The following is a 17,059-nucleotide window of genomic DNA, read 5'->3' on the forward strand; positions in this document are numbered from 1 at the left end:
GTTCCCCCATACACCCCCCGCCACTTTCATCTCTTCCATCATCTTTCTATTAAAAGAAACTTCCTCTCTTGCTATTATCTCCACCCCAGCTCTTTGGCTACTGCCAAGGTAGCATAGGTAACCTTACCTGTAATAACGTCTCTAAAATGTGCATGATACAGAACATTATAGGATCCCAAAAGCTGCACTGTTAGCAAAAAATAAATAAAAATGTTTATGGCTTGGTACCAAGTACTCTTTCCAGTGCCCTTCTGAATGCATAGACCCCTAGGCAAATATTAAAAGTAAATCTTGGCTTAGATACAGTGTATCTACCATACATATCACAGTAACTTAGATGCTGATAAAAACTCTGGCCTGCATTCTTTTTGCTACAAATACCTTTCTTCATGATATCAGCTTCAAAAGCCTGTTTTAAGTAAGTCTCACTGAACCAGATAATGATGAGGTATACTAATGCCTGAAGCGTCCAGGAAATTATCCCACCTCTGAATATACAATTCTTCCTCAGTGCTCAAGAAAGGGAAAAACCTCCCATGGCCCATCCAATAAGTACTGAAAGGAAGTTTCCAATTCCAGATACGGGGATCTGTTTAATCATGTATATGTGAACAAAAATAGGAGTAAATAGCTGAAGCAACATTAAGTACGATAATCTTAGAAATACATTTTCTGAGAACTTTTTGTTTTGACGTTAAAATTCTATCAAGTTGTGGAAAAGTGACGACTGCGTCAGGATGGGCACTTGTTTACCGACTAGTAGATAAGTACTGTTCAAACAGTTTCTCAATAGCCAGTTTATGAAAGGGTCCATACTATTGCCAGCATTACAGAGTGACTATATAAATGGCAGAGATGATTCACTCAGTCTTGGTTACTTGGAAATATATTCTAGTGCCATAGATGAGGTGTCAGATGACCTTAAAGGGACTAATACCATTTTCTTATTTAATTAGGCATTGAAAAGCACACTAGGATTTCCTCTAATCCGATTTGAAGATGCTGTGATTAACCTGGATCCATTCACCAGGGTCCACCCGTATGAGACCAAAGAGTTTATCATTAATGATATCTTTAAGCACTTTCAAGAGGTGAGTGTCAGATAAATCTTATCCATTAGAAATCTAAATTAAGTGTTTTATGAGGCCTTTATCAGAGAGAAAATTTTAAAACCAGGGCAATAAATCAGTATTTCAATAAGCAGTTGTTAATGATGTTGTTTAAAAAGTTATTATTTGTAAATAATTTGCCCTGTTAACTAAAACAGCTAAGGAAGAATTTGGGGGTTTTTTTTTTCCTATCTTTTTCCAGGAACTGCTTAGTCAGGCGGCGAGGATTCTCGGCTCAGTGGATTTCCTTGGCAACCCAATGGGTCTCTTGAATGATGTTTCAGAAGGCGTTACAGGGCTAATAAAATATGGAAATGTTGGTGGCCTGATAAGAAATGTCACACATGGCGTTTCAAACTCTGCCGCAAAGGTAATACTTGTGATTATGAATATCTGTTGATAAATTGCAAATACAAAAACACATTTCACCTCTGCAAATGCATTCAAGCCCATCAGATAACAAGTAGGAAAGAATTTTAGTTTCTGTAGGACTCATTTGCTGTATGCAAACTGCTTGGTGCAAAGGTCCTGCAAACACTGAGGCAGTGCTTAGCTTTACACATGAAAAGAAACCTCACTGAAATCAATGGATGTACTTGGATGTTACTCATGTGCATTAGTCTTTGAAGATCAAGTCCCTAGTTAGTAACAGTAATTCTCCATCATAGTTAAAGCATGACTTGGTCTTGAACCAAAACTATATTTATTATTGTTAAATTCCAGAATTCAAGAGCACACAGGGATTTGAGGATGATTAAGGCTAATGCATTGGACTACGTACATGTTTTCTGTTTTTTTGGAGTTTAATAAGTCAATGTGAATATGCAAATACTTTGTGATCCTTGAGTAGAGTTGAGAGATTTTGAGCATTTCCTTTGAGCTTCCTTTCCCACACTGCCTAGTAGCAAGTTTTTCAAATGGATTTCTTTGATGCTAAAATAATTAATTTATTCAGAGTTGCCCTTAAAACTCTATAGAGCTGTATGGTTTTGGGACTTTGGGACATAAATCTTCAGATTAAATGTAGCTAAGAAAATAACCTTCTTACATGATGACTGTTTCTGTTCTTTGGAGGAAAGCAAAGGCAAGCCGAGTAGGTACTGTAACTATTACGAAAAAGAGGTTTGCTCAAAGCATACAACTTCCTGCTAATAGAATTCCTTGAATTAGGATTACAGTGTTAGTATTGTAGTACCTCTAAAAGACCCACTTTATAGACCAGGGCTTTATTGTGCTAGGCACTGTGTAAGTAGCTTGACATCTATAGCATGTGAGTAGTTAATATTTCTAACCTTCCTGAAAAGGCCCTTGTGATCTTGAGCAATTTTTCTCTCTAATTTAGATTCCCTGTTTGCAAAGTTAGAACAATATTTTCCTTATATGAGGGCTTTTGGACAGGGGGAAGAAGTGATTTGTTTGAGAACTTTTTACTCAAATACGATTCTTTCAGAGATCATAGTGGGTCCTAAAAATATTTTCAGTTTGCCGGGGAGGAAGATAGTGAGAAACATGGCAGTTACGTGGGAACTTAGACTATACAAAGAGTAATGTACAGACTAGTTTTTAAGAGCGTGAATATCAGTGCTTCTGAGTTCAGTCCCTTAATGTTGCGTTTTCATACTTGTTAGGGTTTAGGCATCTAAAGATTAAAGCAACCAAATCCAGTATTGTCAGTCGGAAGTAACCTCTTCTGGTCATTTAAAAAAAAAATGGAGCACATAATAAGCAGCAGTTATTTACACAAAGCTTAAAATAATCTTGAGGAGACTAGTTTGGGGGTATGGAAGATTTGGCAGATAATAAAGATCTGTATCTTTATGGGAAAGGAATGATTCTTGTGCCGTTGCACTCAGTACTAGAGCTGGAGTCTTTCTTTCCCTGTTTGCTACTTCGTGCAAGCTTAATTTCTTGACTGACCTCCTTTGTGCAGCACATGTTGAAAAGGTGGTAGTTAACAGACAATATGTACAGAGCTGCTTCCTGAGGGGCAGAGTCTCTGACAAGTCGAAAAGCATAGTGTTTCTTTCCTAGGAAATCCCAGACACTGGCTGTCCATGGTAGGGGGATTCTTTTTTCCCCCTTAATTTAGAAATGACAGCAAAGGGGTATGGAAGGGGAAAGCAATTGCAAGAACCATAAAGATGCACTGTGAGCATATTGACCAGTTTGTAATCTAGAGTATGAGTAAAGTCTGTTTATATTGCTTACCCCAAATTGCTCACTGAATTTTAAAATCTAAGGATCTGATCCTTCAGAATGATATAGAGCGGGTTAACAACAACTGTGTGTCAGACAACAAGAGTATGTCAGCTTCTCTTGCGCACGTTGCCACCTAGAGAAAGGTTAGTTGTAAAACATGACATATGCCGTATTTGTTGATATGACACAGTCAAGGCTCCAAGCCTAAAGTTTTATAAGAGTCCAAACTTATAGGACTGAAGTAGACACAAGGAGAAGGCCTGAGTGTAATGCAGAAAGGGTATCAACATGACCCAGTTGCTCTGTTCCACAGTATGATGGAGCTGAGTGTTATCAGTCTGTTTTCTCCTGCAGCTGTGTATTTTCTAGTCCCTGCATAAAATTACACCACAAGAAACACTGCACATGTGCAAGTCTGAGTTTTCAGTTCATGGGCATAAATTAATTTCCAACAGAATCAGATCAGGAATGGGATCCATTCTTAATTAGCTGAGAAGACATTTATGTAATCAAGGGTCCTGCTTTCACAATCTGCCCTCTTCCCACCTCCCGCCAAATCCTAACTGCAGGCACCGACTGGCCTTTTCAGACTGGAAGAACATTTGGGGCATGCAGGATACTCAGCCAAGGTCTGAGATGCTTCAGAGTCATCTTTTATAGAGGCGAGTATTTGGGCTCTGATATCCTAAGGGAGGGGCACCTTCTGATCCACTCAGGCAAATGTATAGCTGCAGCATATCCTAGAAGAAACTAAAATCTGTAGAAGATCCTATAAATGTAGGATGCTATCCTGGACAGAACATCACAGGCAGAGTGCTCCACATAAGAGGAGGCATTTGGTTTAGTTAGGCAGTCAACAGACAGCCAGTCCTATACAGCACCTTCGCCCAGGAGTGTTACAGTTGCTATCCAGAGGCATAGGATAAAGCCCAGTGACACATTTCCATCCAACTCAAGTTGTAAAACAAGGCTGATTTTCACCAGCTAACAGACTAGGAACAAATGCAGTCTGAGGCTCAGATGAGAGAAAAGGCATGTCCAGATTTTGGATGCTGATCCAGCATGTAATCACACCATCAGAGTGCTCTACGCACACTGCCTCATAGATAAGCAGTATAATCACACAGATGCCTGTGTTCTTAATAAGCTTTCTATCTGTTGGGCTAAAACAAAATAGATTGATATCGAGAGAGGAACATTAAGGTGTTCCAGCTGTCTTTAGTTTTCATACAGCAGTGTCTAAATCAATGGCTCCCGTCTTCCAGAATTTCATCTCATCTCCTAGTGCTGCCAGTATCACAAATACAGTCTTGTCCAAGTCCCTTGTAGAGCACTTAACAGTATTGAGCTTCCTTACGGTAGTATCTCTTTCCAAATAAACACTTGTGTATGTATTCTTTGTGAGCAGCAATACAAAGAATGACCCATTCTTTCCAACAGTGGCATCTCTCTTTTTCTCGCATCTCCTTTCCATAAAAAAAAAAAATAGATTTCTGGTTGTAAGCACATCTGCAGTAAGAGTCTCATAAATCTTTTCCTTTAAAAGGCACGAGCCTTCGTGCATTTCCCACAAGGGCAAGGTCATTCTTTGAACTTCAGAGTCATTTGTAACCAGGGTTTCTGTGGGGGAGATTTTCAAAGGCACAAAGGGCAGTTATATGCCAAACTCCCATTGAAATTCAATGGGAGTTGGGCACCTAGTTCCTGTTTGTGCCTTTGAAAATCTCCCCATGTACTGTTTGTCTCTTTCTTTCTACATCTCAAATGTCTCAGACTGGGGAGAAATCAGGATCCAGAATGGAGAATTTATTACTACCCAGAAACCTCTTTCTGGGACTGACCTCTCCCCTTGGTCAACCTCACCTTAGAAGTTCTTGGTTGTCATTTTGTTGACCTCTTGCTAAATAATGTCATCAGTTCCATCTTATAATGAGAACTATATATTTTAATAATAAGTTGGACGTACTTGTCTGGTTGAGAGGTTTTTATGGGGCATGGCCAAAAATCAGTGCCTCTGGCAAGTCTGAATTGCCTTTGATGTCTGCAGAAAGAAAGATGCTGCACCAATACCTGAGACTGGAGGAGCGTTATTTCTTGGAAAGGAAATAAGGTAGCTACTTATTTTGAATTTTCCATTCTACATTGGTATTTTAAAACCCCATGTCACTCGAGCTAGAATTGAATTACTTTGTGCATTTTAACTATAAGTATTTGGCCATCTGGTTTGTTTGTAACGCAGTGATGTTCTCCGTTGTCTTAATTTCTTTAAGTTTTGGTAGAGGAAGTATATAAATGAGTTGCCTTTCTCTTAAAAAAATGCTCCCTGGTAGGACAGCCCCCCAAGGTGAAATTTAGTCTCATACAGAGAGAATATTATGTTTTCTGGCCAAGCCTGTTAACCTGCCCTTAACCAACCTGAAGGGAATGGTCAAGCCTTAAATTCCAGAAACTGGATCTCGGGTATGATGCTGCCATTGTCACTGATGATATTTTCTATTTGACAAGACCAGAGCATGAGTTTCCCTCTCTTCCATCCCCCTCTAATTCATTAGCTGTTGAGGGAAAAAGGAGCCCTCCCCATTCCTTACAGAGTACAAGTCTCATGTTCTTCTCCACTGAAATCCAGTTCAGGACTTGTATCCTTCCTAGCTGAAAGTCCTGTCACTACAAGTCCCATGATTATCTGTGAGGATGGTTTAATTGTCGAGGAGCTCCATGCATGGTCATTTTCTCTAAAATGACTCCTCTTAGCAGAGAGCCAGTTACGTTGCTTTTGGCATTGTGGTGACTAGGTGCATGCTTCATCTTTGTTTGCTGCACTGTTGTTGGACATTGGGATTCAACATTAGACAGTGTAATTCAAAATTTACCTTTCAGATAAAATTAGTAAAATAAGCTGCAGTAAGTGTGTGTGTGTGTGTGTGTGTATGTATATGTGTGTATATACATAATTTTTTTAAACCACCCCCAGAACAGTGTCTATTAAATACAAGAAGGAAAAACTCAAATTTGAGTACAACTGTTCAACAGAAACGTGACCAAAACCAATAGATCATTTTCATCTTGCTCCGCTGGTGCCGTCTTTGGAGAGAGTATGATTAATTGGTGTGTCTGCTTTTCCTGCAGAAGTTTTCACCTGGTTCAGCAGTACTGGAAATTTTTCCTTCTCATCTGTGCAACCAAATCTGTGGAACTAGCAACTAATGCAGCCAAAAGTGCATGAACTATCCTCCATATGTGATGCTCAGCAGCCACATGTGGTTGGAAAAACTTTCACAGATCTTATTTGTTTTTCAGTTACCTGGTTTCCTAAGAGCCCTAAATAAAATTTGTATTGGGTTTTAAGGTGAACTAGCTCTCAAGATATAAATATAGCTAGATCTGCCCTGTTCACACAACCACGTCAGACCAAACTTGAATTATTTAATCAAGAAATAGGTAAGCGTGCTTGAGTGAATTCAGAAGTAAGCTTATTTATGAGTTCTGCTTTTTCCCCCCATTTTATGGCTTTTCTATTTTATAGTTCTGTTGATCATTCCTGTAATGGCTTTTCCATGTATCCTAGAACACACAGTGGGTAAATACCTTCTTTCAAGTGGAGTGGTCCAGTGTATTTAAGTTGGCACAAAACTGTAGGTTAAATAAAGTTCACATCAGACACTTTTGTAGTTTTTATCCCTTGGAGATTACAAGTTTTGTATTTTAAAAAAGTACTTTGATCCTAAATATAGGCACCTGCGGGAATTTCATTTTCTCTGTAGAGGTTCCTATAGTTGCCATATGGACAGGAATGACTCAAATTCCTGGCATCAAAACTTTTCTTTTTTATTTCCCCCCTTAAGCAAAATAGTACTAAATCCTAAACTTATTCCCCTTTCAGAGACTTCGCAGTCAAAAAAGAATATTGTGTACTGAGCTAAACACCCAAATATAGCCCTTTTATTGCTTCTCTGCTTTGAGTGGAAGTCCTGGTTTCATTTGCCAGGAAATATATATATTTCTTGGCAACTGAAGGATAGAAGGAAATGAAGGAACCTATCCTATATATATGCAGGATAGATAGATGGCTAGATATAGATATTATATGCTGATAGATTGCAGTTCCTGGTGCAAGAGGACTAAATTGGTTTTTTTTAAAGTTTCATTGTTTTGTGATTTTTATTCCCCCTCCCCCTTTTGTAACTTCTCAGATGCAATTCCAGCACTCCTCTTAATATTTGTAGTCCTTATAAGGTATTCTACCTTCCTTCCCAAATCCTCAAGCGCACACTAGGAAAACTATATCTAGGAGCTGGAAGGATCATATGCATAACTTTATCTTGAGCTGAAGAAGGAATTGGATTTGGGCCTGCAGGGGTGAAAGGCCAGAAGCTTTAGTTCTTAGTGTCTTCATTTAGTCAAGCAAAAAAGATACATTAGGAGCTGTCTACAATCCCTGTGTAACTATGTACAGGAATGCAGTTATAGCTGAGTTACTCCTGTGCAGTTACAATTTGTAGTAAATCCTGCTGTATTCTATAAGCAACCTGAATGCTTGGCTTTACACTGTTTATGGCGCAAAGCTGAAATCCTATCTTTCTACAAGTGAGAACTGAATTGCATGGTGTTGTTTATTTTGTAGCAGAGTGGGGGGCAGAAACTCTGGTTACACTGGGAATATAATACTAAAAGCATATGAATGAGAGAGAGAATGAAAGTTAGTTTTTGTGAAAGGATGATAAGAATGCATCCATCCTATAAATACAAATAAAGCTGTAAACACAAACAAGGTGAAGGAAAATCCTATTGTGAAGGAAAGCTCAGTTGTCATGTGGTTTGATCATTTTGGAAGGAGGTGTCATTTTATTTTTTAAACATTTGTGACTGGCTTGATTCTTCCTAGGTATACTTCTTTCACTAGTGCTTGGTTTCTCAGCTTTCATAAAAAGAAGCAAAATAGAAGAAAAATCTCAGATCGAAGTGGAGAGGTGTTTTCATATAAAACCAGGGAAAGTAAAAAAAGGTCTGATTAAGCACTTATAAACTGATAAATTAATATAGATGCTTCATGTGCAAACCACTTATAAACAGGACATGATTAGTGGGGGTGTGCAAAATGGGCCGTATTCGATTTGGATTCGGCCCAAATTGGGGACTGATTCAATTGGTTGATTTGGATCACTGTCCCCGATTCCATTCGGCTGAGTCTGAAGATTTAATCAGCGATTCAGCCATAGATACAGCTTTAAATGTTTTTTTCTATATACCTTGAGTTACCAGGCATGGCTTATGAATGCTGCAGTGCTGGGGCAGATGGAGCATCCCACAGAAGTGCAGGAGGACACTCCTGCGCACTCCCTGGCGGACCCAGAAGTGGACTGGAAGTGCTTCTGGTCCACTTCTGGGTCTGCTGCCGAGTGCGCTGGGGGAGCCCCTCATGCTCCTGTGGGACACTCCAACCACCCCAGCATCACAGTGTTTGCGAGCCACCTGCTAAATACCCATTTTCCTGTAATTGTGTATATTAGAAGTGATATCTTGAAGATACTTTCTGAAATTGCCACTGGCAAGAATCTATTAATTGATCAATTTTCATTTTTTTGCATAAAATTTGTATTGCAGCACAGAAACGCCTGCATGTTTTTCAGAACTAATTAGCTTAAGATTGGACAAACTTGTGTCTCCTTTTTGATCTATTAGGACATCTTTCTTATCCATCAACTTTTTCTCACTGACAATTTGATTTTGTTTCATTTTCAAATTGTTACATTTCTACTTTGCTGGAAAGAACAGATCTGCACTGTTGAAAAGAAATTCCCCCCTCTCTCTCTTTTTTTCGTATCATTCTCTTCTTTGGTTTTCATGGCGGAAAACCAGTGATCTCACATATTTTAATATTTCTTATCTCTGTTGTGCTTGAGCAATGCAGGCAGTTAGTTAACGGTGCTGTTGGTCTTGTGACGATGATCTATGAATTTTGGCTGATGGTGTTGTAAAAGAAAACTTCCTGCCCAGCTACTAAAGTCAGGGCTATTGATCTTTATTGTGTCCCGCCCCTCTCCCCACCCCACATTTTATGTTGGAGCTTCTTTGGAGTAGATGCTTGAAAACATTCTGCAGTTTGTATTCCTGCTGTGTGAGCCATATGGATGAGCCAAAGATGCAGCAAGCTGGTTCTTAATTCATTATAGTTTATGTATATAAAGTGTATTCAGACTAGAAGCATAAGAGCTTTTCAGAGATGATAAAAACTTTCTTTGTACTGCCATGTCCTAAAAAACTTGGCTTGTAAAAATCCTCAAGAAAGTTGTTATAAATGACAAAGGCAGGCAGAGTGATTCAAATTGGGATAGAGCAGCATTTTTGCATGATGTATAATGTTCATTCCAGCTGTTCCAACTTACCTCCAAATGTTGACATGGCAGCACAAGTCATTGTTGTAGACATGGGAAGTGCTGGGGTTTTGGAATTGCAAAAGAAACCTGTGTGCAATACAGCCTTTGGGAAGACACTGCAGGCATGAGATGTCAAAGGCACTTGTGGGAGAGGGAAGTAAGAGCAATATGAAGGGAACAGACTTGTCAGACTCCCACTAATGCCTTGAGCTCTGGCAAGAAACAAGTTGGTAGTGTCAGGGCTAGGAAGAAGGGAAATCAAAAATTTAAATTTGATATGGAAAGTGGTGAGGAACTAGTGAAGGCAGCAATGTGAACGTGCTGGGGAGGAAGAAGAGTTTAACTGGTATTTCAGGGAGATTGAAGTGATGTAAATAGGAGTTAGGTACAGAGAGGTTACCACAGTCAATCTACCATGGTGCAGATAAATATCGAGGACCGTTACATGTCTGCAGGAAGCATCTACTGTTATTATTTTTATTTTTGAAGTATGCATGAAGCCAGTTGGAGTGATAGCTAATAATGTGGCATGATTTCATTATATTGTTATAAACCTGCATTTTGGCTGGGTTGGGAGTGCTCTATCTAATCAAGACCAAGTACACTTGTCAGTTGTCTTAGGGTCATACTAGGTAAAAGGAGAAAAGGCTGGAATACATCATGTCCTCATTGGAAACCTTAGTCATAGAGTTTTTCGTTGGGCAAGTTGGGAGATGTCCTTTAGAGCAATGAGCCGATTATGGAATCCAAGGTTCAACAACTCGCCTCGAGTGACTTTTTTCTATTTTCAGGTTTTATCATAAAATTGCACCATAGTGATGATTAGAAAGCTTCTGCTGTTACCTGTAGTATGCTTACCACGTAGGTCGTACAGCCTTCTATTTCGTTTTCTGCCCTTTTAAAGTAACAAACTTTGACCTTTTTGTACAAGTATTTTTATGGTTTCTGTGAAACTTGATCATGATGATCTTTGTTGCCCAGTGCTGTTTGAATTTGCATTATGGTGTCAAGGGACGTGGCAGTACATTTGCATTTTTTTTCCATCTGACATCCAATAGTAGTTAGAGTTGAGGGGAATGGTAGAAGTTAATGCAGTTACTGTAGGGGCACATTGCAAATGTGATAAAACAAAAAACTGGTGGCTTAGTCCTCCTCAGCACTATGCAAGGATGCCTGTAGTGTATACTAGAAGGTACTTCCGTGCTGCATGAACATGATATGAGTCTGTACAGAAATACGTAGGCTATTCAGGAAATTAGGAGAGTAAGAGCTTGGAAACCCAAGTAGGAGGTTCTGGAGGAAGTACCTTTTGGGGCAGTGTATAAGGATGTACCCCTTGTTTGTACATAGTGATTAAGGGGGTGGCAATCAAAAGCCATTCAAATTTGTCACCTTTTACCCTTGGTGTGTCTCTGATCAGTGTACCTTGAGATTGATATTTGGTGTATAAACCTCTGTACTGATGAGAGAGGTAGCTGACTATGTTAGTCCAAAGTCAGGCAGGGTAGAGACTCGCCTTTATAAGCCAACTGAAGCAGGTGCATACGCTTTCTTGAGCAAGAACTCATTTCATTGGAGGCTATAAAAGCACATCTGATGAAGTGAGCTGTTGCTCACGAAAGCTTGTGTATCTCTGATTTCATTTAGGCTATAAAATGCATCTCTACCCTGCTGTTCCTCCCACCCTTCCTAACACATTGTAAAAGAAACTAGATAAAAACCCCTGACTTCTGTTGTGTCCACAGTTGTAGCTGATGGGAGGGTGCCATAACATTTTAAACTAAATTCAGACTTTCTTTAGAAAGACCCCGTAGTTTGTATATTTTTCTTTAAACTGCAACATATATATTTAGAGGAAAAATGATGTGTGATGTTCTCTCCAGTATGCGAGTCCAAATGATGGACTTGTGATGGCTTCAGTTGCAAGAACCGTTTAATGTGGAGTAGGTGTCACTCCTAGAAGTACGCACTGAGAAGCAGGCTGTCTTCAGCAACTTTTTCCAAGTAGTATTATAGTAGGCAAAAGATTTGAGATCCAACAACCACTAAACAATGAAAAATTTAGCTAGGCCTTGAACAGTAAAAGTGAATTGTTTTCTCGAGCAGTGTGCACTGCAAGTTGACAAGGTAAGACTTTCCAGATTCTAAAGCCTCAGGTTTGAGCTTTTTTAAGTTAATTTTTTAATGTGCATGTGCTTGTTTTGTTTTGTTTTTTCTGTTCCTGTTTTGCTGTGTGACTGACTCAAACTGGGGGGAATTCAATGTAAAAAAGGAAACTAATAAAAAAGTAAATAAAAATACAGTGTGCTGTCAGATGTGGGAAAACCCCCCGAATAGAAATAACAGGAAAAAAAATATTTTTCTTTAATAACTTTTGGCTCTGCTAATCTTTAACAATAACAGATAAAAAGAAATTTCACCCTGAAATGTGATTTAATGTTTTGTGTTCACTGCTGATGCCCCTTTCAGCAAATGGTGATTTGGTAATCCATAGGTACTTGCTTTTTAGACTTGGAACGGATGAATTTGTTTGTTAGTTGAGATTTGTCATATCATAGCCTGAACAGCCTTCCAAATGGACACTTAGACACAAAACATATACAGAGCTTTGTGGAAAATATAAAGTAGATATACAATAAATATCTTCCTTTTTTGTTTGTTTAGCTGGTTATCACAGGAGGAAGACTCCACCTGTTTTTACCTCCACAGATATCTGATGAGTTGGGCAGCTTCCCCCTGGTCTTCCTTTGAAGTAACATCAGCAGTTGCTGCCTAATGACTATATGTATATTTTATAGGGCTATATAAGTGATTCTGGAAGGAAATGCTGGCTCTTTTCACAGGCACGAAAGGTGTTGCTAGGAAACTTTTGTCCAACATTTAGGGGATTATTTTAAAATATGAAGCACTAAAAACCTTATCAGACATTACCCCCAAAAAATCAATTTGGATTTACATTTGGTGATCAGGTGCCAGGGATGGGAAGGGCATTGACTAGAAACAGGAAGCGAAACTGACCAACCTATTGTCATTGTCCAAGCAGAAGGAAACGCAGAATGTAAATGAGCAACATAACGGGCGGAAATGAAATAAAACTGTTCTGCACATCAAAGATATTAACATCGCTCGCCGTCCTTTTGGGAAACAGACTTGCAAGCTGACCAAGTTCTGTACAAGCGCCGCTTTGCTTGCATGTTAATTCGGAAAAGCCAGAAAATCCGTTTTTAAAATATTCCAGGGTTTATAGTGCAAGCTGTTGCACTAGGTTTAAAAAAAGAATTGAAAGAGTTAATACTTTTTTTCCCCCTTTCTGAAAGTTATCTGTTAAGAGTATTAGTTTAATAAAGCGTAGCTGCCCTCCAGATGAACCCGCCAGTGACTCTGCAATTGGGGTCATTCCAAGTTCATGCTGCGGACTTTTGACTGCCTCCTGTGTATGTGAAAACAGCCGGCAGTTCCTGCAGGGATCACTCATTCAGGCCTGTAACACAAAACTATTGCCAATGGGCACCTGCTGGGGCAGCTTCACAGGAGGTCCTCGGGGGAAGCTACCCAACTCATCAGGCATCTGCAGAGATAAAAACAGTGGGAGCTCCCCTGGGATACCCAGCTAATCAGGCATCCATACAGACAACTCACCAGGGGACTTCGCAGATTACCCGGCCAACATGCCATTGTCAGAACACATTACGAAGCTTAGTTAACGATGGGATGTGAGCTAATTAAAGGCCCTTTACTTTAGTTGCATGACATAAGCGAGGGTGGGGAAGGTATCTCGGCAAACTCCGAAAAGGTATTGTGTTTACTTCAGTGGTAAAAGCCGCTGGATTCTGTGTGTCCTGGGTGCGATCAGTAACTTGTGTCAGAGAGGAGACGGGTTATGTTGCATTTTATATACGGTGCCATCCTGAACTCGGCATCTGTCGAAAGTAGCATTAGGTAATGTGTTATTCTGCCACTCTATTTAATATTTAATTCCTCTTTGGCGTTTTGTAAGCTGGTTATACACATGTTGTTGTTGGCTTTAACATTCTCACATATTTTCTCTGTCTGGAACCACATTTTAAAAAATCAGTCTGCATGAGATTTAAGATTCATTAAAGAAAATCATAAGAGGGCATAATATATGCACCCGTATATAATATATAATTTTGGAAACTCTCATGCTTGAACTGTACAAGAGCCACATTTTTTTGCTAAAAAAAACAAAGACACGTGATGTTGTCTTGCCACTTCAAGGGCTTCGAGTAAAGTTTTAGATAGTTAAAGTTTTTACTTTTGGAAGTAACGGTCTCAGCATATGTACATAACTTTTCAAAGACCTCGAATATTTTCATTATTCACTCCCAGGGTTATACAAAGTTGACAAATGTCATTTTATAAGTCAGAAAATGGCTTGATGCCTTTCACCGAGTAATGTCTGTGTTTTACAATTGCCTGAATATGTAATATCATATATACCTAAATCCAGGACAGCTTTGAATGTAAGACTATCCCCACTAATGAGATTCTAGCCATCAAAATTTTATTTTTTGTATAATTTTCCATGCATGCAATCTAATTATTGGAGAAATGTCAACAGCCACAGCAACCTCCTGCCAAGACAAGACGAGGGATTTTTTTTCTCATGAAGGGGAAAAAACTCTTGGATTTTTGAGTAAATTTGGTATTTTTCACGTTCCTTCTAATAATGTAACACACTTTTTAAAGCAAGCTAAATATGCATTTAACCAGTTAAAAGGTTGTTCTGCTGCATAAGTGATTATTACAGTTTCCAGAAGAGGCTTTCTTAGTGATTTAACAAGAATAACAAAATTGTTTTTCAACATCAAGCCTGCAACACTTTGACAACAGCAAGGAAATGTAAAATAAAGGATTGACCATACCTCTCTAACTCACTCCATTAGTCCTTGCACACTATGCACATCTTAACTCTGTGTGGTGGTGCATGCACTTGCAGTAGGTTAGCACAACACATCAAGTTGAGGACAGATTGCCATTATTAACTGGGGTTTCTTAGCTTTTATCGACTATTAACAATCCATCCTCAGTGCACATTGTAGTGCAGTTAGCTTCAGTGGCATTATATTAAATGAGATTAAGCAGTATTTTTTAGGCTTCGACAATACATAAAGGCAGTGAAACAACCAAGGATGCTTCTTTATATTTCATCATCTAAGTTAAATAAGGATAGCATCTTTAACAAAATTACTGATTTTCCTATATCTGGAAACTTCTTTGGTTAATGAGAAAAAAAGTCTTTATTGGGCACTGCCTGAGGAAGGGCATGTGTGCTTGAAAGCTTGCAAATAAAGACATTTTTTTGCAATAATCTAGTTAGTCTAATACAAGATATCACCTTCCCAAGAGTTCTGATTACTTTTGCTTTTCATCAAGGTATTTCTACAAGCCAGGTAACCTTAATATATTGACATACATTAATTGAAATGCTTTACATAAAGCATTGCATTAATCACTGGCAGAAACTTGTCTGAACCATATCATTATAATAAAAGGGTTAAATTATATGAAAGGTTATCCAGAGTACCTTCTATTTGCCTTGGTTTTTACCATAATTAATGAAAAAAGTGAAAAACACTTTTAATGGATATGGATCTTTAATCTAAACAGAGGACTTAAAGAATGCTCTTCAGGGTTTTTTTTTTTATTTTTTATTAGTCTTCTCTTCTGTAGTATTCTTACAAAAGCAACAAAGTAATATTCTTATTTTTGTGGAATAGCTTAAAATATGTTTGGGCAATAATAAGAATAACGTGATGGAATTTTGTACTACATAATGCAGTGATTTTCTGACTGGGCTTTGTGATTTACATTTTGTCTATTGTCCCTGGAATGATTGGCGGCTAACTTGAATGACCCACATTTAACTTACAGATTTCCACAGAATTGTCTTGAGGAAGAAGTGCATTTTATCTTGCATATGTCACAGATATTTAAAGTGGGTCAGTGGACCCCTACTTCTGTAGAATTCCTGGTCCAATTCTCTCTTCTCCTGGATGAAAGCAATGTCCGTTTATACCCTTAGTTTCCAGTGGTAAGGTGCAGGCTATCTTATTCAAGACCGCAACATAGCAGTTTTTTGGTACTGCTTGGTACTTACCTGGCAGGGGAAATACCATGACCCCGATGGTAGCCTCTCTCCAAAGTAATTTAAAATGACACTGTGTAGTGGAGGGTTGCACCCTTGTCTGCTTGTGGACAGGACTTTCTACAAGAGCCGCAATAGTTAGCTTCCCACTGGCCAGCTTCCAGTAGGAGGATCTCGGCTACGCGCCAACTTTATGAAAGTGGAGAGACACCTCTCTAGCTTGCTCCTGTGGCCATCTGGCCAAGGACAAGCCAGACTTGGGAGGGCATCTGAACTACAAACTTTTGGGCCTGGGCCTGCATGTAGGATGCCCACCAAAGGATTTGGAAGCCGCAGGCAGGGGTGGAGGATGTTTGCCACTAGTAGGTCACATTTGGTTCTTGAATGACTCATGGATTTGGAATTGATTTGGCTGCTTGGAACATGAACAACTTTCCTTAATTTTTTTTTTTTTTTTTGGTACTGCCCACGAAGAAGGCATGTGACTGGAACTGAAGGTGTCTTTGACTGTAGTAACAGAGCAGTTGAGAAAATGCAAAAAAAGAAAAGAAAAGAGATATACCCCAAGGGCCATGGACCAAAGTAACCAATACCTTTGATAAGATTTATGCAGAAAGCCTGAACATTAGACAGGTGGTAGAGATGATTTTTTTGTTTTTGAAAGTGCCTTGATTTGGGGGTGTGGGTTCCTTAATTAGCTGTGCTTAGTGATGTTAGCATTTAAATAGTTCTAAGGGGCTTTGAAGTTAACACCTCTCACTTCACTGCCAAAATAAGGGAGGGGGTGACACTAATTGTGTAGCTGGAGGCCATTCTTTGTGTGGTTAGATTAATGATGCAATAAGCCATCAATTGTTATTTCACAAGGGAAAGGCCAGATACTTCTCTTTTCAAAGGGGAAAGCAGCAAAAGCAAGATGCCCTGAAACTGCAAATGTTCTTTTTCTTATTGTGTGGACTTGTTTTGAGTGTACAATCCTCTTCTTAAGCCAGGCATGAGCAGAGCTGCGTTTCCTGTGAGTTAATGCCTGCTCAGCAAGAAAAAAAATCCCCCAATCCTGAAACAATTTACAGACCCTGTTCTAGAAATGTTTTGGGTAATACATGAACTGTGTTGCTTTTTGGGGTGACGTTTTTGTACTGGTGTACAAGGCTGGTGCGTAAAGTGGTTGTTTTGCTTGCACGGGCATAACCCTGCTTAATCTAGGATTAAACTGTTCAGGATCTGGGGATTTCTGGGGTTTGTTGGAGAGGTGGAGGGAGGGATTA

The 17,059-nt window shown here is 39.1% G+C and overlaps 1 protein-coding gene across 5 annotated transcripts in view; it reads left to right on the top strand.

Annotated features, from left to right (window-relative positions):
- Positions 1-17,059, top strand: part of VPS13D (vacuolar protein sorting 13 homolog D) — a 209,533-nt gene that overhangs the window by 126,595 nt on the left and 65,879 nt on the right. For all 5 annotated transcript variants that reach the window (XM_019511864.1, XM_019511868.1, XM_019511865.1 and 2 more), the window contains 2 exons: positions 957-1,091; positions 1,312-1,479. In XM_019511864.1, coding sequence (XP_019367409.1) covers positions 957-1,091; positions 1,312-1,479 — 303 coding nt within the window. The remainder of the gene's footprint in view (positions 1-956; positions 1,092-1,311; positions 1,480-17,059) is intronic.

The sequence above is a fragment of the Gavialis gangeticus genome, unplaced genomic scaffold (assembly GCF_001723915.1).
Source record: "Gavialis gangeticus isolate Ggan-Ray unplaced genomic scaffold, GavGan_comp1, whole genome shotgun sequence".
Classification (NCBI taxonomy): Eukaryota; Metazoa; Chordata; order Crocodylia; family Gavialidae; genus Gavialis; species Gavialis gangeticus.